Source organism: Pseudorca crassidens, chromosome 2 (genome assembly GCF_039906515.1).
Source record: "Pseudorca crassidens isolate mPseCra1 chromosome 2, mPseCra1.hap1, whole genome shotgun sequence".
NCBI lineage: Eukaryota > Metazoa > Chordata > Mammalia > Artiodactyla > Delphinidae > Pseudorca > Pseudorca crassidens.
The window spans coordinates 90,419,166-90,444,094 of record NC_090297.1 but is presented as its reverse complement, the minus strand read 5'-3'; the positions used below and the strand labels follow the sequence as shown (position 1 = coordinate 90,444,094).

The following is a 24,929-nucleotide window of genomic DNA, read 5'->3' as shown; positions in this document are numbered from 1 at the left end:
GCCTCAGTTATTCTGCTATTGATTCCTTCTACTGTATTTTTCATTTCAGTTATTGTATTATTCATCTCTGTTTGTTCTTTAATTCTTCTAGGTCTTTGTTAAACATTTCTTGCATCTTCTCAATCTTTGCCTCCATTCTTTTTCCGAGGTCCTGGATCATCTTCACTGTCATTATTCTGAATTCTTTTTCTGGAAGGTTGCCTATCTCCACTTCATTTAGTTCTTTTTCTGGGGTTTTATCTTGTTTCTTCATCTGGTATATAGCTCTCTGCCTTTTCATCTTGTCTATCTTTCTGTGAATGTGGTTTTCGTTCCACAGCCTGTAGAAGTGTAGTTCTTCTTGCTTCTGCTGTCTGCCCTGTTGGATGAGGCTATCTAAGAGACTTGTGCAAGCTTCCTGATGGGAGGGACTGGTGGTGGGTGGAGGGGTGGGCAGAACTCAGTAGAATTTTAATCCAATTGTCTGCTGATGGGTGGGGCTGGGTTCCCTCCCTGTTGGCTGTTTGGCCTGAGGTGACCCAGCACTGGAGCCTACCCAGCTCTTTGGTGGGGCTAATGGAGGACTCTGGGAGGGCTCATGCCAAGGAATACTTCCTAGAACTTCTGTTGCCAGTATCCTTGTCTGCATGGTGAGCCACAGCCACCCCACCGCCTCTGCAGGAGACCCTCCAACACTTGCAGGTAGGTCTGGTTCAGTCTGCTACAGGGTCACTGCTCCTTCCCCTGGGTCCTGATGCACACACTATTTTGTGTGTGCCCCCAAGAGTGGAGTCTCTGTTTCCCCCAGTCCTGTTGAAGTCCCGCAGTCAAATTCTGATAGCCTTCAAAGTTTGATTCTCTAGGAATTCCTCCTCCCATTGCCAGACCCCCAGGTTGGGAAGCCTGACATGGGGTTCAGAACCTTCACTCCAGTGGGTGGACTTCAGTGGTATGTGTTCTCCTGTTTGTGAGTCACCCACCTAGCAGTTATGGGATTTGATTTTATTGTGATTGTGCCACTCCTACCGTCTCATTGTGGCTTCTCTTTTGTCTTTGGATGTGAGGTATCTTTTTTGGTGAGTTCTAGTGTCTTCCTGTTGATGATTGTTCAGCAGTTAGTTGTGATTCTGGTGCTCTTGCAAGAGGGAGTGAGCACACGTCCTTCTACTCCACCATATTGAACCAATCTACAAAGACTTTCTTAATTTCTGTGATCTCTAGCATTTCTTTTTGATCTTTGAAATTCCATTTCTCAACTTACATTATCCATCTATTCTTTTAGGTTGTCTATTTTTTCTATTAACATTCTTAGAATATTAATAATAGTTTCAAGAAACATTCCTAGTCTGACAATTCCAACATCCTGCCATATCTGTCTCTGATTCTGATGCTTGTTCTGTCTCTTCAAACTTTGTTTTTAGCCTTTTCGTATGCCTTGTAACTTTTTGTTGGAAGACAGACATTATATACTGGGTAAAAGATGCAGGGGGAGGGGAAACATTCTATAGTCCTATGATTAGGTCTCAGTATTTTGGTTAGCCTATGCCCCTTCATTGTGAAGTTCACCAGTGTTTTTCAGTTGTTTTTCCTCCTGTCGGCGGGACAGGAAGTAGATGAAGATGTATTTTTCTTCTCCCACATGGAAGGCTAAAGGGGCTGGATTGGGGTATTTTCCTTTCTCTGGTTAGGTTAGGTTCTAATAAAACCCCCACAGGTTAGAATCTGGGTAAATTGTTTCTGCCTAAGGGCAGGTCTTGCTAAGAAGAACAGAATGCCCTGGTATATTTCAAAATGGTTTCTTTTCCTCTTCTGGAAGCATGAGGGGATTTTTCTCCAGTATTCACTGTGAAGCCTGGTAGAGCTCCTGGTGGTAAAACTCAGAAGGTGAGTGTCTCCTTTATGACTGGTTTCACCGGAGCTTTGAACTCTCAGTTTTGTTTTGTTTGTGTGTGTTCAGGAGCTATTGTGAGACTGGTATTGATAGTTTTAATTTCAGTTCTGTTCTCTCAGTTTTAACTAAATTGGTTTGAGTTCATTACACATGTGTAGTTCTGGAGGTAATTTTATATTTTTGTGGTTTATACACAAAGGTAGGTGATCTCCTGTTTCCATGTATTCACTTCAGATTCCCTCCATGTCTTCTAACATGCATTTTTTTTTTTTTAGCTTGTTCCTTTGTCCAGAAACAGGGTTTCTGTCAAAGTTCTAGCCACAGCACTGTTGCAGTGCTCAGCTACTGGCTTCCACTGTAGGGACAAAACCTCAAGGGAAACGCCACCCCCCTCCCAAAACACACACAGATAACTTATCATATGTGGGTTTACTTCTTCAAGGTCTAACCCTCCTTCATGACCTACCTGCTTTTCAGAATTCTCAGGGAATTGTTCATTGCATTTTGTTCAGTGTTTGTAGTCATCATCAGCATGAGCATTGGGCTGTAATGGCTTTACACTGTTATAGGAGTACTACAACTTCCAAAATATAAACATTTAAAAGTGTTAATTCCTTATTATGAAAAAATTTATATTGCTATGAAGGTTTATGCCTGGTACTTGGCTGTGTCTCATCTTCAAAATCTCTAAAATTGGTAAAATTCTAGTATCACAAAATTTATCTCTAAAACCTTCTTGCCCTGGCTTCTCTGCATCTTCTTTAATTAAGGGAAAAAAGCAAGCTATCACTGTATTTAAAAATTATCATTATGTGATTTCAATCTAGATTCTAAACTGAAAAATATAATCACTAATTATTTATTTAATTTTTTTCTTTATAAATATTTAAGATCTTTCATAAAATATGAACTTTAGGAGCAAAAATGTAGAAGTGAGTGAACACAGATGATAAAGTCATTTCCATTGTTTCACTTGGGAAATGAAAGATGAAGACAAAGGTATCTTTCAGTCTAATAAGTAAAGAAGTAGTTAAATGAAAAAATGTTATGATAATGATTATTAAGCTTTTTTAAATTAAGCTTTTGCCTTTTTTAACCATATGCATGGTAGTTAGCAGCATTGACTCGAGTCAGACAGCCAGGGTTTGATTTTTGAATTTGGAACTTAATCAGCTTGAAGATCATGGGCAAGATACTCAACCTCTCTCTGTCTTTTTCCTCATCTGTAAGATGGGATAGCTGCGGTAGTTAACTCATAGAGTTATTTGAGGATTAAATGAGTTAACATTTATAAAATATTTATATGTGTGTCGTGCAGTACTGAATGTTTTATAAGTGCATGTTTGAAAAAAAAGCTTTCTTCTGTTGATTATTTCTGAAACTAGGGTAAAACAACAGATATGGCTAACATAGGAGCCACATTTGGCTTTGTAAAAGACACTATAGTTTATTTAAAGAAGGCTTCAATAGCTAAAAGAAAAAATAAAATGTCATTCTGGAATGGGATTTTATTACTTACTCTGTCAAAGTAACATAGAACCTGCAAAACAGAAAAACAAGAAAGCTTTGAGTTTACCATGGCTACTCAGTTTTGTCCTTGTCTTGTAAATCTTTGGTTAAGATGTACATTTGGGAATGTAGCTATGGTTCTTTTTGTAATTTTTGAAACATTGTCTGGAATCAGTTTTGTGATTCATGTTTTATGGAATGTAGTAAGACATCAAAATTATTTATTTATAAATTTCAGGAAATAATGTACAATTTTAAGAGAAGTAACAAATGTGGATACCAAACATGAGGTACAAATTTGATAGAGTTGATGTTCAAACATAGTCCAAGTACACATTGATTGTAACAAACACAACTTCAATGCAAATTAGAGTTAAAATCCAAAGGTACACCACACACCCATGTAATATTAGGGTTCAGCAACAACACTGCTTTACAGACTCACTGGATTCATGGACATGTTGAATTTCTCTAATATACAGAACAATGATGCATATGTGTAGTTATTTCTAAAAGAGGATCTTATGGCTTTTATGCAGAAATAGTCCAATGTATCTACATGACAGTATCTTGTAGTAGTAGTTTTGTGGAACATAGTTTTTCTTCCTGACAGTAACAAATTTAGAAGTTGTCAGATTTCATTTAGACTCGGTGTTAATAATCAATTATTTACAAAGTTGTGATGGCAAATATGATTTTTCCCTGTGGATTTTTCTGTTTTGGGGAGATATTTAAGTTTTCCTACAGATCACATGCATGGGTAGATCAAGATACAGCATTAGTTTAATCCTTTTTTGAGAGTTATTTTTAACCAAGTCTGAAAGGAGCTTCTACTTTTGCCTTCTAGATGTGTAATTACATTCCTTATTATTGCACACCAAGTTGGTATGACAAGCGTGGTGAGGGAAAACACACAGGAATGTGCTGCATTATTTATGACCAAGCTTCAGCGATGCTGTAGGACTTTTCCTCAGTTCTCCATTCTAGACATCACTGTACTTTATTATATAACAGCCACATGCTATCCTGTTGTCATTCAGACTATGATTGAATCTGCGCCACTGTAGTGTGATATGCAGATAACAGCTTTTATTTTGTGACTCTACTGATAATTTACTGTAATTTCATATTTAGTAAGATTTATGGTTGGAATTGTTTCAAGAAACTCAATATAGCACTTGAGGTGGATTCAGATTTCAGAACTCAATAGAAGATCCAAAGTACCACTTATACAAGATATTACTTGTCCTCTAATAGGATCATTGCCTTGTTTGGTTTGTTGTCTATTTTTTGATTAGTGCATAATTAGGTTATCTGCTGCCAGCAGTGCACAATAAAGTGTCACACATTTTGTTTTGTCCCTTTTATAAGTCTTATCTCTGATTACTTGTCTTCTTTTTTCCCATTTAAGGTTTATTATTAGTTTGTGGCATTTTATTAACTTCTCCCCCAAAAAAGCCATCTTGCATTGCATTCCTGTTGTCACTGTCTATTACCATGTAGTTTTATAATTATCTATTAATATATAGCTTTCTCATTAGACTATAAATTTATTGAGAGCAGGATTTATATCCCCTTAATTTAGGTACTCCAGCAATGGCATCAAACACAAAGTTTGCACAGTGTTTATAGCCAATGAAGATTAGTAAATATGTGAATGAGTGCTGTATATGCAAGTGGTTAAGGCTTAGTTAGAAGTGTTTGGGAGGAGAAGGGTCAGGGAGAGGTATAGGATAGCATATGTCATTTGAAAGTCAGGTGTTTATTAAGTAGCTGACTATTCTCTGTTGAAACAGAATAAATATTATATGACAAATATTGTGCTTAAATAATTGATGTAGCGATACAAATAAATAGTTGTAATAAATATGATTCTGCCCATAATAAAGATATAGGTATGTTCAAGGGAGAAAATAACAACTGTATCCAAAATGATGAAAAATAAAAGGGTATTTAAAGATGAGGGCACCTGTGCAAAAGATGAAAGTTTGGAATGAGCTCAGCACATCTGAGAATGCAATTTGCTTCGGGGGTATTTGGGAGACGAGCTGGTAGGATGAGTTAGGGCCTGTGTATGGACTGAATTTTATAACATGCTGAGGGGGTTGAACTTTAAACCATAGGTCATAAGAAGTTTCTTTAAGTAGAGGAATTAAACATTGAGTCTTGTTTTTTAAAAGTTCTTTTTGTGGCAGTGAAGGAGTTAGTCTAGAATCAGAAGAACCTGGTGGGAATAAAACACCAAAACTGATATGTTGAAACATTAGTTCAAATAAGAGGTTACTTACAGTAGAGACAAGGCCATGACAGAAGAAATGGAGAGAAGGGTCTTGCTTCAGAATGCTAATGTGGGATAGAATTGACAGGTCTTAGGGGCTGATTAGGTATGTGGGGTTAAGGGAGAGAGGAACTTAATACTTTATGCTTTACATAGAGTATTAAATAGTCAATGTTTCCTTCTTAAAAACATGAACTGTTTGGAATTTTAACTAAATTCAAAAGTCTTTAGTTCTCTTTTTTACGATTGATGAACTACATGCTTTTAATGAAGCTTTAAAAGGCCATAGGATTATCCTGGACCAAATAATCTTATTTCACCATGTTTCTATATACTTCTGAGCTTTACAGTAAAAACATAGGTAGTGTGAAATTATTATTAGCTCAAAGAAGTAGAATAAGAATGTGATAAATTATTTAAATTATTTTATATTTTTTTAGGAAGTAGTTTTTTTTAAGGCATGACCTAGTTCATTTTGGTTTACAATATGACTATATAAAGTTCTTAGAAGAGCGGCAGGTATACAGTAAGTGCCAGTTAAGTATTATTTATTATTATAATTATTAACGTTATCTATTTCTTGGAAAATTGCAGGAGGCTTTTAATTGATCTCCCTGTGTCTGTCTGCCCATCTGCTAGTCTGTTCTCTAAGTAGCAAGCCTAGACTAGCAGGCATATTCCTGTCAAATAGCACCTGGCTGAAAGAATGAATGAGTCAGTAAAGAATGTCACTTCCTTGTTTATAACTGTCTGGTGGCTTTTCATGTCATTTAGAGTACGTTAAAGTTCTTTCAATATTCCGTCATCTCCTAAGTGATTCATCCACACCCTCTGCCCCTCTTCTCTGACCTCATCAATGATTCTTTTACCCCCCTGCTCCCTCTGACCCACAAGGCATCCCGTTTTGAACACATCAATCATGCTCCAGCCTTGGGGTCTGAGCATCCACTCGTCCTTCTGCCTGGAAGGCTTTTCCTTAGATATTTCTATGAATTTCTTACTTCTTTGTTTCCTCAGTTGTCTCTGTCTCAGCGTCCCTTTATCAGCAAAATCTTTCATGATCACAGTTTGTTATATAGTGTCTTACTTTCTACAATCTCTCCTATCCTGCTTTATATTTTTAAAGCACCTATTACTCTGATACTATATTTTGCTTATTTTCTCTTTCCTTCTCTGGAATGTAAGCTCCAAGAGAGCAGAAGCTTTGTATTGTATCCGTAGTGTCTACAGCACTGCCTGAAAATATTTTTTAAATGGATGAAATAAATATGCTTTCTAGCATTTATTAATTCAAGGAGTATAGATCATCTTGGCCAACAAGGAAGCAGGAAGAAAGATTTGTTACCTTTTTCCTAATCATTTTTTCTTTCCTCGTTTTCTTTTATTATTTTTTTTGTGGAATAGAGCCACATTGATAGTTCTCTTTCAGTAGGAATGTTTATTAGAAAGTATAAGATAAACATGCCCTTTTTGTGGTAGTGTTTTATACAACTTTAAAGTTTTAAAGTATTGCATTTTTTGTAATACTTGGTAAATAGTTGTTGAATTAGTAGTACATTCAAGTAACATAGGATCACTACTCATTTTCTTAAAACTGATTTCTTAAGCTGATTTTGGGACACAGTGAAATATAAGGACTGTGTGGGTAGCAGTTCTGTCTGTGATTATGTGGTTTTTTTCATTTTTTCCTTTGAATTATAGTTCAGATGCAATCTCTGATGCATTTTTCAATTAAACTAAAATTTGAAGCATTTTGGCAGCTTTCCTTTTCCACACAAAATAGTTGAGAAAGAATCATTAACCGTATAGAATGTCTGGAAAAAAAACTATGATGTGAGTTAATGCCTTGGCAAATTCAGAAGTCTTAGTAGGCAAGAAGCATATTTTTTCAATTAATCTTCTGATAATCTCTAATTTTTTGCGCATTTTATGCCATGTTTAAGATTTAATGTCAATCTGGTTCCTGGATATACAATCAAAAACCTCTTCCAAGACCCACCATACTTTTCAACAAAGCTCTAATATCAAATGTGAGCAGAAGTTTTAGTGTCCAGGGAATATCTTATGGAAACATTGTAGAATTTTTTTAAGCTATTGCTTTTACAGTGGTACATGCTGGAAACTGTTTATCTGAATGTATTTTTCTTTCTCTTCTATTATACTTTTTCCTTATGGGCTTTACTTATAGAATAATAACTTTAAGTCTTCTGAAACTCAACTTTTTTGGAATTTATTTATGGAACTAATAAAAATATATTCTCCAGCAGCATTTCTTAAATTTTACAGTCTATAAACACATCTAGAAGTTTAAGCTCAAAGGTGTGTTCTCCTTTAATTGGCTTCAAGTACTATAATAATTATACCTTACGTCTGTGTACACTTACACTTTAAAAATTGCTTAAGTAGGTATTAATTTTTAAAGAATCTGTAGGAAATACAAGACAAATAATAGTATTCTTAATTTACAGTTGTTGAAATTGAGTCTTATAATGGTGAATAAATTAATTGCCTGGATATCTATTTACCGAACAAACTTTTGGTACATACTCACTACGTGCAGGCCTATTCCAGGAATTGTGGAAACCTGGGAGAACAAAACAGACAGGTCCTTACTCTCATGAAGTTTATATTCCAGTGAGTTTAGCTGTATAATGTAGATTGGCTTATTAAGAAGAGGAGCCCCTGGGGGTTCCTGATAGCCTAGTGGTTAGGATTCCAGGCTTTCACTGCCATGGCCTGGGTTCAGTTCCAGGTCAGGGAACTGAGATCCTGAAAACCGCACGGCATGGCCAAAAAAAAAAAAAAAAAAAGAGGAGCCCCAACCACAAACTGTGTGTATTCTAGTAGATACAGTGTACTTTCCTGGAAAGTGATATATACTGATTACTTGAATCCTTAAACTTAATATATATATAAAACGAAGATACCAATTACTATTTTAGGGCCTTCAACTATGGGGTCTTTCTCTAACTTCTCATACTCTCTGTGAGTGAGTTCAGTGTGGGTTCCAGCAGGAAACTGAATTTCTACTCAGGTGATTTCAGAGGTTTGAACAAGGAGGCAGAGTTACCTGGCAAGGAGTATTACCTTTCCAAGTGTTAAGTGGGCAAGGGGCAGAAATAGCAGTACAGTGAAAGCTGGAGCCCTGCACTAGTGCTTTCTGACAGTGGCACTAGTGGTCAAGGTATCAGACTGCCGTGACAGACAGGAAAGTGTCTGGTGAAACTACCCAACCTCCTTCTCTTCCCACCTTCCTAACTCCTAACTCTTGGTGGTCACTTCCATTGTCTGTACTGGAAACCGACCTGCCAAGACAGTCTGATGATGTGGGCTATGGGGTCATATTCTTTAGGCACAGGGTAAGAGAGAGCAATGATTAGGATTCTGGGAGCCAACAAAGAATACCAAGTATCTTTATATTTAAAAGAAAAACTAGACACTTTCTCATTAATTATCTCATTTATGCCAATTCCTTCTAGATTATTCCTTTGATTTTCCGAGATGAAAATTGTGTCATTACCCCACCCCTGCCACCCCAATTTATTTATTTTTCATAATTGGAATATAGTAAGTACTAAAGAAATATGTTTCTTATATATCATGTCTGTGTATAATTAATCTCCCTTACCAGGTTATATGCTATCTGAGAGTAGGATCTGGGTCTGATTTCCCTCTTTATTTTTCTTTTACCTATCTATAGTGTCAGCATGTTACTTTGCCTCAATAAATATGTGTTGACTAAATGGATAGATGACTGATTGATAGACAACCAGGGGAAAGGATTCTGAAAGTTATCTGGCTGTCAAATTTCTGTGTAAGTTACCACTAAAAGTTATAGAAGAAATACATTTATTACCTGACTTATAATATATCTGTGCCTATTAATAAAATTATGTGTTACTTCTGCTGTTTTCTTTTTTAAGAAAATATTTTGTTTGGGGGGAAAAATGTAGCTTGTCTTAAAATTGTAAGGCATGAAGTGCCTCCTGGAATTAGGAATGCTGTGTAACAGGTTTGCTTTTTTTTTTCCTTCAAAAGTATAGTTCTTTGCAAATACTCCCATTTCAATAGGGAATTCTGGCTTTCAAATTTGAGAGCATGACCCCCATCTTTCACTGTTCAGTAGACATATATACAGTTTGACTACATTCTGTAGTAAGCAAAGAAGTTTTCACATTGGTACTAAAAAAACAATTTTTTCAAAATTAAAAAAGAGTAAAAGGTATATCAATTACTTTATAATGTATATGCATACTTTTAAAATCCTCTTAGGCTTATATATTTCATAAAATGGCCAAATTTTGATTTAATAAAACTTCAATTCACTAAAGAAATGTATCATTTATTATAGTAGAGGAGTGCAACAGAGTAGAAATAAGGAAGTATTTAAAAATATTATTTCTAGGACCTATTACTGGGACAGTAATTACTGGACAATATTACTTCTGGGACAGTATCATTGCATGTAGAACTAGAATAATAAATGTATAAAAATGCTACTACCAATGACTTCTTTACATCCACTGATATTTTCTCTAGACTTAAAAATAGGCAATAAAGGGCTTCCCTGGTGGCGCAGTGGTTGAGAGTCCGCCTGCCGATGCAGGGGACACGGGTTTGTGCCCTGGTCCGGGAAGATCCCACATGCCGCAGAGCGGCTGGGCCTGTGAGCCATGGCCGCTGAGCCTGCGCGTCTGGAGCTTGTGCTCCGCAACGGGAGAGGCCACAACAGTGAGAGGCCCGCGTACCGCAAAAAAAAAAAAAAAAAAAAAGGCAATAAAAATGATGATGCTAAACAGATATGTGGAAAGAAATGATACAGTTTATTTGCTTGTGTTAAAAGAGTAAATGTGCCAGTTCAACTGTTAAACTCTATGAAATGATGAAGAGTCTATCACTTCTTTTCATATTCAAAAGATGATAATTACTTTAAAATAAATTCAAAATTTACTGTCAAGTCAAGGCTATGAAATATAAAGTAAATGTCAAATTCTGCAGTTAACTTTGTGTGACAGGCAGCGAAAGTCATACCTGCTTGCAAAGGTCATATTTGACCTTTATGCTGATATTACTTATATGAATTTGTTCTTTGAGTCTGTGTTAAAATACAAGTTTAAAATATTAAATGATACATAATATTTTTTTCATACAAATAATATTTTTTTCTCAAGTTAATTTTTAAAGATAAGGTCTCAAATGATTTCCATTTTGTTTTAAAATCCTCTTTTTAGATTTTAAATGTTATCTTCAGTTATATTATTTTGAACAACAGATGTTTGTAAAAAGTATCAGATGACTTTATTTTGGGAGGAAGATCAAATTTTGATTATTCATATTTTAAATGTTCATTATTTAATGAACATTTGAAATGAAGAGTCTTTTTGTAATCTGAGGATCATCTCAGTATTTTTTATGATTTGTAATTTAACTTTGCATGTCTTTTCTTAAATCAAGAAAGAACCAAGTATGTTGTTTTACTTTTGATTTATATTACTATGAATAGATAAAATGAAGTATAGAATACAAAAAATGTATTATTCTGATTATATATATATTTTTATATTATATATAAAAATGATAAAACACTTTTGCTATTTTCATTGTTGAAATGAAGTAGAATTAGGTTATAATTTCATTAATATGGAGTTGATACAACAAGGAATTATTTTAACTTTTTCACTAGTGTAATGAAATTGCATTTTTAAAAAAATCATATAAATGGTTGTTTAAACTCACTATGACCTCTAGCATAATTTAATTTGATAAAGATCTTTAAAACTCTGGTAAGTTTACTTAAAAACTTGTTCCCTTCAAATTCTTTATTTATACTTGGAGACAAATATTTATTTATCATTCTCACTTTCTACTACCTCTAATGTCTGAGGGATATTTACACATGATGATACCGTCGGGTGTATGATAACCTGTGATTACCCTGAGTTCTAGCTGCTTGCCAAATTAAATCAGTCAATATTTCCACAGCATCTACTTAATACCAGATCCTGGACACAGTTAGAGATTACCCATGTTACAAACAAACAAAAATACTTGTTTTGAAGTGCTCTTCTTTATTCTGCTATGAAGATAATACTTGCAAGATATAAATAAAAACAAACTAGTATTTATCAGTCTGTATTTGTTTGCTAGGGCTGCCATAACCAAATACCACACACTGTGTCTTAAACAACAGAAATTAATATTTTCACAGTTCCAGATGCTTGAAGTCTGAGAGCAAGATGTTAGCAAGGTTCATTTCTTTTGAGGCCTTTCACCTTGGCTTGTAGATAGTCATCTTCTCCTTGTGTCTTCACATGACCTTCGCATTGTGGTGTCTGTGTCCTAATCTCCTCTTCTTATAAAAAGACCAGTCATATTGGATTAGGGCCCTCCATAAAGATTTCATTTAATCTTACTTCTGTCTTTATAGGTCCCATCTCCAAATATAGTCAGGTTCTGAGGCTAAGAACTTAAACATATGAATTTGGGGCACACAGGTCATCCCATAACACTAAGTCTAGACAAGTTCATTTTGTCTTTGATTACCAGTGAAAAAATGGGTATAAATTGCTACAGAAAGAGGTATGGGCTGTCCAGCTAAAGGGAAAATTTCTGCTGATTCTTATTGATGCTTATAACTTAGTTTGGTCTCAGTGATATAACCTGACAGTCGGCACATAGAGGAGTACAATTCGAAAGTAAATAAAGGTAAGTTTCTTAAAAAAAAAAAAAAGACTTTTTCTAGAAAAAAATTAGTTATCATTTCACTTCATAGACTTAAAAGGTTGATCCCCAATTTTTCCTTTTTATTGTTTCTCAACTGAGTAAATGGATTTTCCGTCTTACCCTTGCTCATACCAGAAACTACAGAACTACCTTCCACTCTTCTCTAATGCACTTCCTCCCTCTCTACTTGCCATTCCCATTCCACTCCATCATCATTACCTAGTCAGTTCTCAAATCTCACACGTTTTTCTCTAATAAACTCTATGTATCCTCTACTCCATTCCTGCTGTTGCTGAGTTAAATTTCCCAATGCTTAACTGTGATGGATTCCTAAGCAAGATTCTCATGCTTCCAAACTAGCTGCTTTCAAATCATCCTTCCCTATGTAGTCATAGCAATTTTGTTAAAATACGTCATTGATCAATTTGCTCCATGGTTCAAAGTCCTTGAATGACATTCTGTAACTTTTAGAATTCAGTTCACACACAAAGCTTTTCTCAGATTGGTTCTTTGCTTGGTTCTTTTTCTTTCTTCTACTTTATCTCTTTCATCCCTCAACCCTCACTGCTCATTATCACCATATAGGGCCTTCCTTCCAACTATACAGCACTATATGTACTTTTCCAACTTTGTCAGTTTCATGCATCCAGAGTTCTGTTTAAGAGGTTTCCTGTCTTTTTAAAAAATTAATTAATTAATTAATTAATTTTGGGCTGTGTTGGGTCTTCGTTTCTGTGTGAGGGCTTTCTCTAGTTGTGGCAAGTGGGGGCCACTCTTCATCACAGTGCGTGGGCCTCTCACTGTCGCGGCCTCTCTTGTTGCAGAGCACAGGCTCCAGACACGCAGGCTCAGTAGTTGTGGCTCACGGACCTAGTTGCTCCGCGGCATGTGGGATCTTCCCAGACCAGGGCTCGAACCCGTGTCCCCTACATTAGCAGGCAGATTCTCAACCACTGTGCCACCAGGGAAGCCCCGTTTTCCTGTTTAATACTATTTCCCTCTCCATCTTCTTCATCAACCTAACTCCTATTTGCTTATAACATACAGTCAAGATTTTAACAAGAAGCATTTTATAAAAGCATTCATTCCCGTTGAGATTCCTGCATGTTAAAGTTAATGGAGGTAAGAATGTGCTTCGGGAAATTTGGAGGCTAGCTGATTTTATAGAATGCAATTGCAGCATGTGATTTACAACAGGTTTAGGGGAGATGAAATTTCTAACTCTAGAAAGCTTTGAAATTCAGTGAGACACATAGTCAATAAATACTTGGAGTCTTCTTTTCCAGATATTACCGAAAGTAAGTTATTCTCCTAAAATATAACTAACACCCAAGTTTTAATATTAAAAGTTTAAATCTTCCAAGATTCATAGGGAATTAAAAGCCTTATAGGATTGTAGAGTTACTAGTTGCCAGGTTGATATTAGAGAGAGTGTTTATAAATAAGCTGTTTAAAAACAAACTGCTTATTGAACAATTATAGTTGTATATTGATCCAGCCTCTGCTTTAACTGTTTGGTTATGTCTGAATCTCCTCTGTCATTCTTGGGATCTTATTATGCTTCAAGCACATAATTCATTCACAGGTTACCTTATTCAGCCACATGGAATTGAACATGACAGCTGATCAAAACCCAGTTTTTCATTGCTCATTCTCAGGAATCAGCTGCTGTTGCTGTACAGTTCAGTGGATGCTCAGGCTGGGAACTGACTTCAACCAAGCACTGGTTGACTTCATAGGATGCAGAATTGAATCTGAAAATTCAGACACTTAGCATTGACACATTGACATGTGACCTTAGATATTATACCAATTTCTTGTACAACACTTTTTCAATAAATGTGATTTCTTGTACATGCAAAAAAGCTAAATGTGTATTAACTTGTGTATTTCCTGAGTTATAATGTAATTACGTTCATAGCAGAGAAAACGGAAATAGCTAGGCCTTATAGAGAGTTACTCTATATATGCATATACAAACAAAAATAACAAACAAAAATTGTTAGAATAGGTGAATTATATTTTAGTTTTGAGAGGAGGATATGCTGTTATTTATATAATTGGTCTTGAAAAAAATGTGGCTGGATCCTTTTGCAATGCATGTGACATTCAGAAGAACCTCATCTTTATATATAGTTTCTGTTCAGTTTTCTTGCATTTGTTTTGCTTCCCTCCTCTAGACTCATTCTGTCTATAGAAAAATACTATAGTATAGACCTAGTTGACACAGCTGTAGATAGCAAGGTAATTGTTTCAGCTCTACTTTAATTTTGGCTTTGTAGAGCATTAGAGGAGGAGGATGTCTTTTTCATATGTTGTGTACAGCAGATGCCAATTTTACTTGGTAACTTCACCCTTTTCCAGCTGTAGAAATTTTTATGACTGTTGAATCTAAATATTTATAGTTCATTCAAGCTGTCAGGATGCTTTGTTTGTCTACAGACTGTCTCATAACATGTCATATGATTAACATAAAACACTATAAAATGCCTTCCGGGGAAAATAGTACTGTAGGTTTTTAACACAATTTTCCAGTTTCTTTCCAGTAGTACTATATTTAATGGCTGAATATCAAACACCTGAAAAAAGAATTTATTGTGGAAAGGTTGGCAGGCTTCCATTTAATGAAGCGGAGTGCCTTGACTAGAACAGTTGAGTACTCAGGAAACCAGTATTCTTCTAAAAAATATACTGTTAAAAATACTATATGTAATAAGATAGGCAATTTTTTGTGTTTCAGCAAAAGCTTCATTTGGTTTATTATATTATCTATAAGTTAAGTGTGGAACTCTATAATTTTTAGTTCTGAAGAGGACCTTAGATATGATCTCTAAAAGCATTCATTTTGGGCTTCCCTGGTGGCGCAGTGGTTGAGAGTCTGCCTGCCGATGCAGGGACACGGGTTCGTGCCCCGGTCTGGGAAGATCCCACATGCTGCGGAGCGGCTGGGCCCTTGAGCCATGACCGCTGAGCCTGTGTGTCCGGAGCCTGTGCTCCGCAACGGGAGAGGCCACAATAGTGAGAGGCCCGCGTACCGCAAAAATAAATAAATAAATAAATAAATGCATTCACTTTACAAATGATGAATTAGGGTAAGTGACTTGCATAATTCCAAGTAATTAATGGCAAGGCTGTGATTCAAGAATCAGAATTTCTGATTGAAACCCTCAGTGATGACAGTACACAAGAGGTACTGAATGATGCATTTTTTTAACAACAGAATGAAGAATATTCAAATATCTCTGTTACTAGTTATTACTCATTTATAATAATTCAATTTTGGCTACTCAGTGTTCTAAACTCATAAGTTAGTGTTTGAGAAATGTTATCAATAAATTTTAAGAACTTATATTCATTTGCTGTGAGAATGTTTAAAATCAGTAGGCATAAGCTAAATATTAGAGTCTATTCTAGCTATTTACAAAAAAGAATAAAAGAAAATCTCAGAAACAATCTAATTTGTTTGATTGTACTGCCTCATAACATATAAAAATAAATAATTTTGATGCTGGACACACTAATAATAGTATGACCATTATAAGCCATATAATTTTGTGGGTGGGTATTTGCTGATTCTGCTTTATTTCATGTTTTACTGGGAAATAAAGTAGGTGTTTCCTTATTTGGGTGTTATCTGAACATATTAACATGTTACATGCACTTTCAAAGCACTTTTTGAATGAATGATTGAATGAAATGACTAAATAACTGAAGAAATATAGTTAAATCTGATTGTAGAGAAATTTCTGAATTCAACAAAATTTATCTCAAGGATTACTAAACATTGTAATATATCATGTCAATGAAATTTTTATTGGCAGATGTGTGTTTTTGACATTTTAATTTTAGTCATTTTTCTGTTACTAATGAGACATTCTAGATGCAGATCTTTAGCAAGTAGTTGGCGGTGTTCATTTAACTGTTAGGATATTGAGCAAACAAGGATCAGACAAAGACACTAAAAATAAAAAGTTTGGAAATGAGATGTCTATAAAGGTCACTGAGGTCCAGGAAAGACCTGAAGAGACCCTAATATCTCAAATATTACTGACCTTGAGGATCTGCATAGCAAGAAATGAGATCTAAGGCAGAGTTGTAAACTGTTGGAATATTATAGGCATGCTCACACACAAATACATACTCAAAGTCTCTTGGCAAATAGTGAGAGATTTTTAAGGAATTCTCTGCCCAATCATTTGCTCTTCACTAATCTAACTGAGCAGACACCTCAGTGGACACAGGAAACAAAGAAAATTGACATATATAATTACTTCAACAGGTCACCAGACAAGCAGCAAAAAAACCACAAACAAAATAACAACAAGCATTGAGGGGAGGGGGCAATGGAATCCAGTCTCCACAGGTGACATTTAAGATGTGCAGCTGTCAACAAAAAATTATGAGACAGGCAAAGAATCAGGAAATTATGTCCCATACAAAGGAAAAACAAATCTATAGGAACTGTCCTTGAAGACATGCAGACATTGGACTTACCAGACAAAGACTTTAAATCAGCAATTATGAGTATGTTAAAAAGAAAAAAAAAAAAAAAAAACTAAAGGAAGCCACAGCTTAACAACTACATGAAAGTATGAGAATGAAGCCTTATCAAATAGAGATAAATAAATGTAGAGTGTCTTAAAAAAGAACAAAATAGATTGGGAGTTGAAAATCAATTGAGATTACTCAGTATGAAGAAAAGAAAGAATAAACTTGCAAAAAGTTTACAGAGCATCAAAGACCTGTGGGACACCATCAAGCATAGCAACATAGACATAATAATGAGTCCCAAAAAGAGTGGAGAGGAAGGAGGTACAAAGCATATTCCAAAAAATAATTACCAAAACCTTCCCAATTTTGATGAAACACATTAATCTACATATCTGAGAATCTCAAGAAACTGCAAGATAAATTTGTAGAAATCCACACGCAAAGTATTATAATCAGTCAAAAGACAAAGAAAGAATCTTCAAAGCATCAATAATAAAATAACTCATAATATAAAAGAGATTCTTATTAAGACTAACAGCTAATTTTTTGTCAGATTTCATAGAGGCCAGAAAACAGTGGTTGACATATTCCAAGTTCTGGAAGAAAAAGATTGTCAACCAAAAATGCTATATCCTGCAAAACTATCTTTCAAAAAACAAAGAAAAAAAAAAAAAAACAAAGAAGAAATTGACATTCCCAGATTTATGAAAAACAAATAACGTATCAAAAGTAGAGCTGCCTTACCAGAAATAAAAAGGAATCCTTTAGATTGAAATGAAAGGACATTGGACAGAAACTCAAATTCACACAGAGAAATAAAAAAACACTGGTAAAATTACCAACATAAGTATATATAAAAACAGTACAAATTTTTGTTGTTGTTGTTTATAGCACTTTCCTTCTCTTATCTGTTTTAAAATACAATTGCATAAAGCAAAATTTATAGAACTATGTTGATGGCTTATATTGTATAAAGATGTAATTTGTATAACTATAATATTACAAAGCAGGGGAAAAGGGAAGAGTTATACAGAAACAAATTTTTGTGTAGTGCTGATATTAAGTTGATATTAATCTGAAAAATGTTATAAATTAAGATAATTATAATCCCCAAGGTAATCACTAAAACAAGAACTCTCTAAAATATAGTAAAAGAAACAAAATCATTAAAATTGTTCACTAGTAAATATCTATTTAGCACAAAAGAAGATAGCACAAAATAAGAGAGTAAAAGAGTAACAAAAAAGGAATGACATATAAAAAACAAATAGCAAAATATCTACTAAGTTGAGACAACTCAAATAGCTAGTAACAGCTGACTAGATAGACAAAATGTATTCAATAGTAGGTTCATACAGAAAGTTGTTATTTCAAAAAAGGAATGCAGTACTGATACATGTTAAAACATGGGTAAACTTTGAAAACATGACAAATGAAAGAAGCTAGTCACAAAAGGCCTCATGATGTATGATTCCATTTATATGAAATGTTCAGTGGTTACCAGGGGCTAGCAAAGGAAGAGATAAGGTGTGACTGCCATTGGTTATGGTGTTTCTTTTAGGGGTGACGACAATTTCCTGAAATTAGACATTGGTGATAGATGGAAAACTCTGTGAATGAACTAAGAAACACTGAATTGTCCACTTTAAAGGAATAAATTCTATATGTAAATTATATCTCAGTAAAGTGATATGAATGAAAATATAGATTTATGATCCATTAGCATAAATGCTAATTTTAAGAGTAAGAATATACAGTGCTTTTTAGACAGAAGAAAGAGCAATGCAAATAGAAATAACTATCACACCAAAGATAGGAACCACAGTATTCAATAAAGGATTGCCAGCTAGAACTAAATAATTTAATTCTTTTCTTGGCACTTTTCACAAGAGTCTGCTATATCTTTTCAAGTTATAAATTTTATTCTCCATTTTATTACAGTTTTAAATCTTAACCACTATATTGCACTCTCCAAGGGCAAGGATTACATCAAATTTATGTTTCCATCTCCAGTGATACTATGTTCAATGTCTTGTGTATAGTACTTTCTCAATCCACATTTGTTGATGAATAAATGAATATTGTGGTATAAAAGTGCTATGAATTCTTTCCTGCTCTCTAACTCAATGTTAGAGACTTCTAAAATTTTCATCAGGCTCTAAAGAGCTTATGTTAATCAGACGTAGAGAAAGCTGAAGTAACTTTGAAATTATTCAAAATGATATCAGGAGTTCTGTGAATCAGACTCATGAGCTCAGACTTACAGGGACTTGAATCACCAAGACAAATGGATATTAACCCAGACATTCTTCTAGGACTGAATATAATTCTGAATTAATATGGTCATGACCCATAGATTTATATCAAACTAGTTTCATGTCAAATTAGACCCATGTGGAAATATTCAGATGGGTTTGAGAGAAAAATATTTGATCTTCCTCTTGTTTACACAGTTTCCAGAACCTTCTGGAACTAAAACTCTTTAGATAACCCTATTAATTATTTCTAATGTTTATTTTTTATTAAAATTATTCAGATTTCTAAATAAGTGAGTTTGATATATGCTTAGATGCTCCATTTTTAACAAAAATATGCCAAAAGCAAATATGCTTTTTAATTTGGATTTTTCTGGTCTCTGCATTTCTCATTCATGTTTGTAAGTAGAAATTTCTTTTGATATTCAGTTCTCTAACAGAACTCAATAGTTGGATCTATATTTTCATTTAAAAATTCTTGTATAAACTTGCTTAAAAAATAATTCAATCGAACTCTTCCATTATTTAATATTGGAAATACATTACAATTTTATAGTTTTAAAATCTTACTTTTTTATTAGCTTATTATTCACATTTCATTTGTCTATTCCACACAGAGTAAACTGTGAATGCAGTTAAACCAAGTTTTAGCAAACAGATGAATATACTATAGATTCTCTGAACCACAATATAGCAGAAGATCTGATTTGTTAAACAGGTGTGAATTTCTCTCTCAATCCTATAGGACTGTTTTTAACATTGAAATGTAAGCGATTTCTTCTCATATTTAAAGATGAACTACACTGTGTCTTGGATAAATCTTGTTCTGGATATATGTGTATTCAAATATGCTGACTACATAACCATGTTTGTTTCTTGGCAGGGGGACATCCAGCAGTTGTTGATCATAGGTGACCCCAAAGCAGCGTATGACTACTGTGAGCATTACAGTCCAGACTGTGATTCCTCAGCACCCAAGGCTTCTCAGGCTCAGGAACCCCAGATCGATGAGGTGAGGACCGTAAGGTCAAGGGCAGATTTTCTCATTCCAATGGTAAGGACATAGGTTTGCAGTTTGGAGGCTCACCTCCATTTATTCACTTTTAATTAAACTTTACCTTGTATTTATAGTGTTTTAACATTTCTAAGAATATGTGATTTAAAGAAGATTTTTGGTGTTTGTTTCCATCTTAAGTATTTTGTTACATAATTTCTTAAAAATACAGATACTTCACATATACTGTGTAGAGGAGCATATTTTATTTGGGGGGAGATGAGAAAAAAGATAATTTCTCAAAGATATATTTTGTCCTTAGCATTTCAGTAATTAAAACAGCCTCAAGACAAGGGTAACTATTTTCTGGCATACTTGCCATATCCACAGGCCTTTGGCAATTCATGCAGATAAGAAAGGGACTTTAGTGCTATCTTAAAGTTGTCAGGCTGAGTTGAATATTTAGAGGGATTTTTTTTTTCCATTTCTGTAAGGCTATGCTATATTGATATGTAAGTTTTCTTTTTCTTGCATAAGATTTGATACAGAGAGCAATGAAATGAAAAGCATTATGAACTGATTGCCGTAACTAAATATTCATATTCTTTGATTAATATTATGTCACTTTATTTGAAACTTGGGTGTGAAACCATTCTTCCATGCTATTTTTGCAAGAAAATTCACCATAATGAAATTTGACTCTATTCTCTCTCAAACCAAAAATAAGTACATTTAAGTTAGCCATAGCAATTTTGTCAGACTTGAATATCCCAAAAAACAAAAAAAATATAGTACAGTGTATGCTTTATGCAGATTTTTAGATAATTCTTTAATGTGAATTTTCTGGAAATTAGAAAGCAAATACTGGAAGGAATTGAGTCTTTAGTTAGCAGCAAATCTATATTTTTATTTTTTTCTCAAGGTGAAGAGTTCTAAATTTTAGAAGGTGAGGGGGGAAGTTTAAAGACATCAAGGCTGTCCTTATGTTTGAAAATAACTCAAATAGCTTTCTTCTTGACTATTAAAATACTATTAGATACCATCTTTTGAGTTCTACTATTTAGAATAGGTTAGGATCTTATCTCTTAATTTTAATTTACTGTTATTTCTGCATGATAATTCAATTTGGATTTTACCATTTAAGTGCTTGAAATATATTTTTTGACATTACTTTCCTTTTTGAGGTATGATAGTGAATTCTGTTGCACTGATCTTTTCCATGACTTAATATTAATGTTTTTTTAAAACAGGATAAAGTCTTAAGAAGCTAACAGGAAAGCAAATATGAGAGAAAAAAGAGAAATTACTTGGATATTTGTGTTTGCTTCTTTCAGTTCTCAAGTGCTTCATTCTTTTTATTACCTCATGATTTATTAAAACAGTCTGTGAATTCCCTCATGATTTATTAAAACAGTCTGTGAATTCCAAGAAGATAGGTAAAATGTCCATCAGGTTTTAGTGTTTTTATATCTTAGAGATTATATGGTGATTCAATATTAAAATTTATAACATTTAGTATGGGTGTTCAAGATGGGTGAGATTTATTTTGCTTTTGTTTTAAGAAAGATAAGTCTTGTTCTTTTTAGTAACAGATATGGCTCTGATTTTTGGAAGAATGAAGGTATGCATTCTTATTATATCACCTTGAGGTGTTTTATTCCCATGTTTTAATGCTATTACATCAGGTAAGCAGAGTTGTTTTAAAGCAAAATAATATTTTTAACCATTTTTGTCTTAAATTCATTTAGAAGTAGACTTTCCCTTTTTGACCTTAGTTGTTGATTCATAAATTTAACATTCTGTTGATAAATCAAACTTGTTTTTACTGGAAGCAACTGATAAGGAAAAGAGCATGCTGCTATAATAAAACCTTCATGAAAATCTGGTTGGGTGATGCAATAATAGCATTTCTTACAGTTTCTATGTTGAGTATGTCACAATGAAAAGTTTTTTTGAGGAATCAGCTCTCACTTTTTCCCCCAGTACTAAATTACATTGATACTTCAATAATAAGATAACTATTATATACTAGTATGAAAAACACCTGGTTAACAGAATTAGCAAGCCATCCTTATATTACTTTTGAATGATAGCCATTAATACATTATATTACAAATATGCATTTTAATAATTGCACTACAGATGTTTTACCTATACAAAATAGCAATGCAATGTTACCAGTGAATAAAGAACATAAAGTGCAAAATAGAGCATCAAACATACATGTTGTACTTTATATTGCTTAATTTATAATTAATAAATTTGAAAAATTGCATATTTATTATTCTGATTTGGATTAATAAATATACCAATTTATTTTATAAATTAACTCAAATGTGTTTTATTCAACTTGTGCTTTTGTATAGTTCATATCCTCTAAATAACATATTTTAATTCATTGTTAGGATTACATTTTTTATGTGTTTGGCACAGTATCACATCATCATCATAGAGTGAAATGTAAAATGAAGATAGATTTAGACATAGTGATAATATCAAACTATTATTCTATGTGAACCTCCACAATACCATTTATATAGCAAAGTAACTAATATTAAAATTATGATGGTTTTGTATTAAACCATCGTGTTAAATTATCCTTATATCTTAATAAGAAATTAGATGTTAAATCTACATATGGTTCTTTCTTAATGTGCTACACAGACTACAATGCCCTTTATACACTAGGCAATTGATGTTCTTCTTTTTAAATATATACATAAAGGATGGAAAAAGAAGAAGCAAGGGAAAAACAATATTTTATAAAGAAATTTCTTACCTTAATATTTTTTGCCCTTAATATTTATCATATATTCTAGTTCTCAAAGACGTTCAGGTATTTACTTATGCCACTATTTTTCTAACAAACTGAATAAGAACAAACTTGACATTTCTAGAAGAAGACCCTTTCTCCTCACATACTATAACTTATGCTAGGCAACTCACAGATCATAGGTGAGATCTTTCCATCACTGCACGTTTTTTTTGCATATATACATCTGATTGATTACAAGTAGTTCTCTCTTCTTTACCTGTCTTTGAGACACCCCCAAATTCCATAGTAAGAAGGGAGAATCATCTCCAAAAATAGGTTGTAAAGCTTCGTGTAGACCAGCAAAGTCCTAAGTATATCAATACCCACCAGAAGGGGCATGTTGTTTAGATAAAGAAATAAGGAGAAGAGAAGCAGTGATTCTTTTCACTGACTGCTGATGGCTCTAAGAAAAACATGTGCTTTAGTGCCTAAGCAGGTAAGCATGTTACTGCCTTCATTATTCCACGACCACAGCTAGTCTGCTTGATCTCCATGTGGAAAAAGTTTAAATAGAGGAGAGAATTATGGAGGTTGGAAAAAGTTTCCTCCTATAAGGAAAAAAAAAAACATGATATAAAGATAGTAAAAGTAATTGGTGCTTTGAATATCAGGCTTCATTTAAGATGCATTTAAATTGTCCATTTTTACAGTCCTTTATGCCTTTATATATTGTCTTATGTTTTTACAATTCATCATAGATGCATAGGATTCTGAAAAGTCTGCTTAATTTTAAAACTCTAAAGCATAAATTAGCCTGGCTAATCTTTTTTCATGTTTTAACTTCAAGCTGCCAGCTAGTAATTATATAAATCCACTATTTCTTATTCCAACATGTGTGACTATAACTATGGAAAAAAACTATTCATTAGACAATATTCAGTTTCCATTAATTATTTTAATATGTATCTAAATTCAGTATTTAATTGTTTTATTTATTTAATGATGCTATTGATTAATACATACTTTACCTTTCCTAGAAATAGTCGGCATTATATCTTGCTTGCAGAGTCATGAAGAAACACAAATGTTCAAAAAGTTATATATGCATTCTTCTATTTTAACAAATTCTACTCAAATACTAACTAGAATGAAGATTTGTTGAAGTCTTTAAAATGTATATTCAATGAAAATTAAACTATTGCTAGATAGGTAAAATTATGAATTAATTTCAATTAATTTAATCAAATTGAAGTTTTGACAATCATAAACACTGAAAGTATGTCTATATATATCAATATGACCTTCAGCTGAACCATCTAGAAAAGTTTCCTCTAGTGAGGGTATTTCATTAAGGGCCAGATATACAATATTGCCAGGGGGTCAGTTTTGAACATGTCTCATTATATGTCTTTGTGAAATTTGCACTCATTTGCATTGCTATATCTAATAGAGCTTTAAAATTAGAAGGCACAGTGATCACAGTTCTCTAAAAGACATGTGGTGAAGAGTTATTTTTCTGGCACATTAAAAGAGATATTTTGTCAATTTGAAAATACCAAGAGAGGTCCAGTTGGGATATAATGAAAATGTGACCAAATATAATTCTTAGGGAATTTCAAATAGGTTGCTTTTAGCATATATATATATATATATATATATATATATATATATACACACACACATAGGTATATATGTATATATACACACATAAATATGTATTATACATAATAAATATATGTATACATATATATAAATGTATATTATACATAATAAATATATATGTGTGTATATACATAAATATATATACTTATACATAAATATATATTATAAATAATATATAAATATATATGAGTTTTAGCTTGTTGAGTTTGCTGCTTAGTATCTTTTGTTATATATGATCTTAATGGATTTACAGTTATTTTAATTAAAACCAATAATTAAAATATGTTTCACAATACCTATGTTGGTGTTTAAAAATTAAAATTTTGATAGAGGTGTTTGGCTCTGAAGGTGAGCAAGCATGTTATTTACAATATTAATGATTGTATTGCACA

General features: G+C 33.4%; 1 protein-coding gene across 2 annotated transcripts in view; it reads left to right on the top strand.

Moving 5' to 3' along the window:
- Window positions 1-24,929, top strand: part of COL11A1 (collagen type XI alpha 1 chain) — a 196,316-nt gene that overhangs the window by 44,964 nt on the left and 126,423 nt on the right. For both annotated transcript variants that reach the window (XM_067727066.1, XM_067727067.1), the window contains exon 5: window positions 20,010-20,138. In XM_067727066.1, the coding sequence (XP_067583167.1) occupies window positions 20,010-20,138 (129 nt within the window). The remainder of the gene's footprint in view (window positions 1-20,009; window positions 20,139-24,929) is intronic.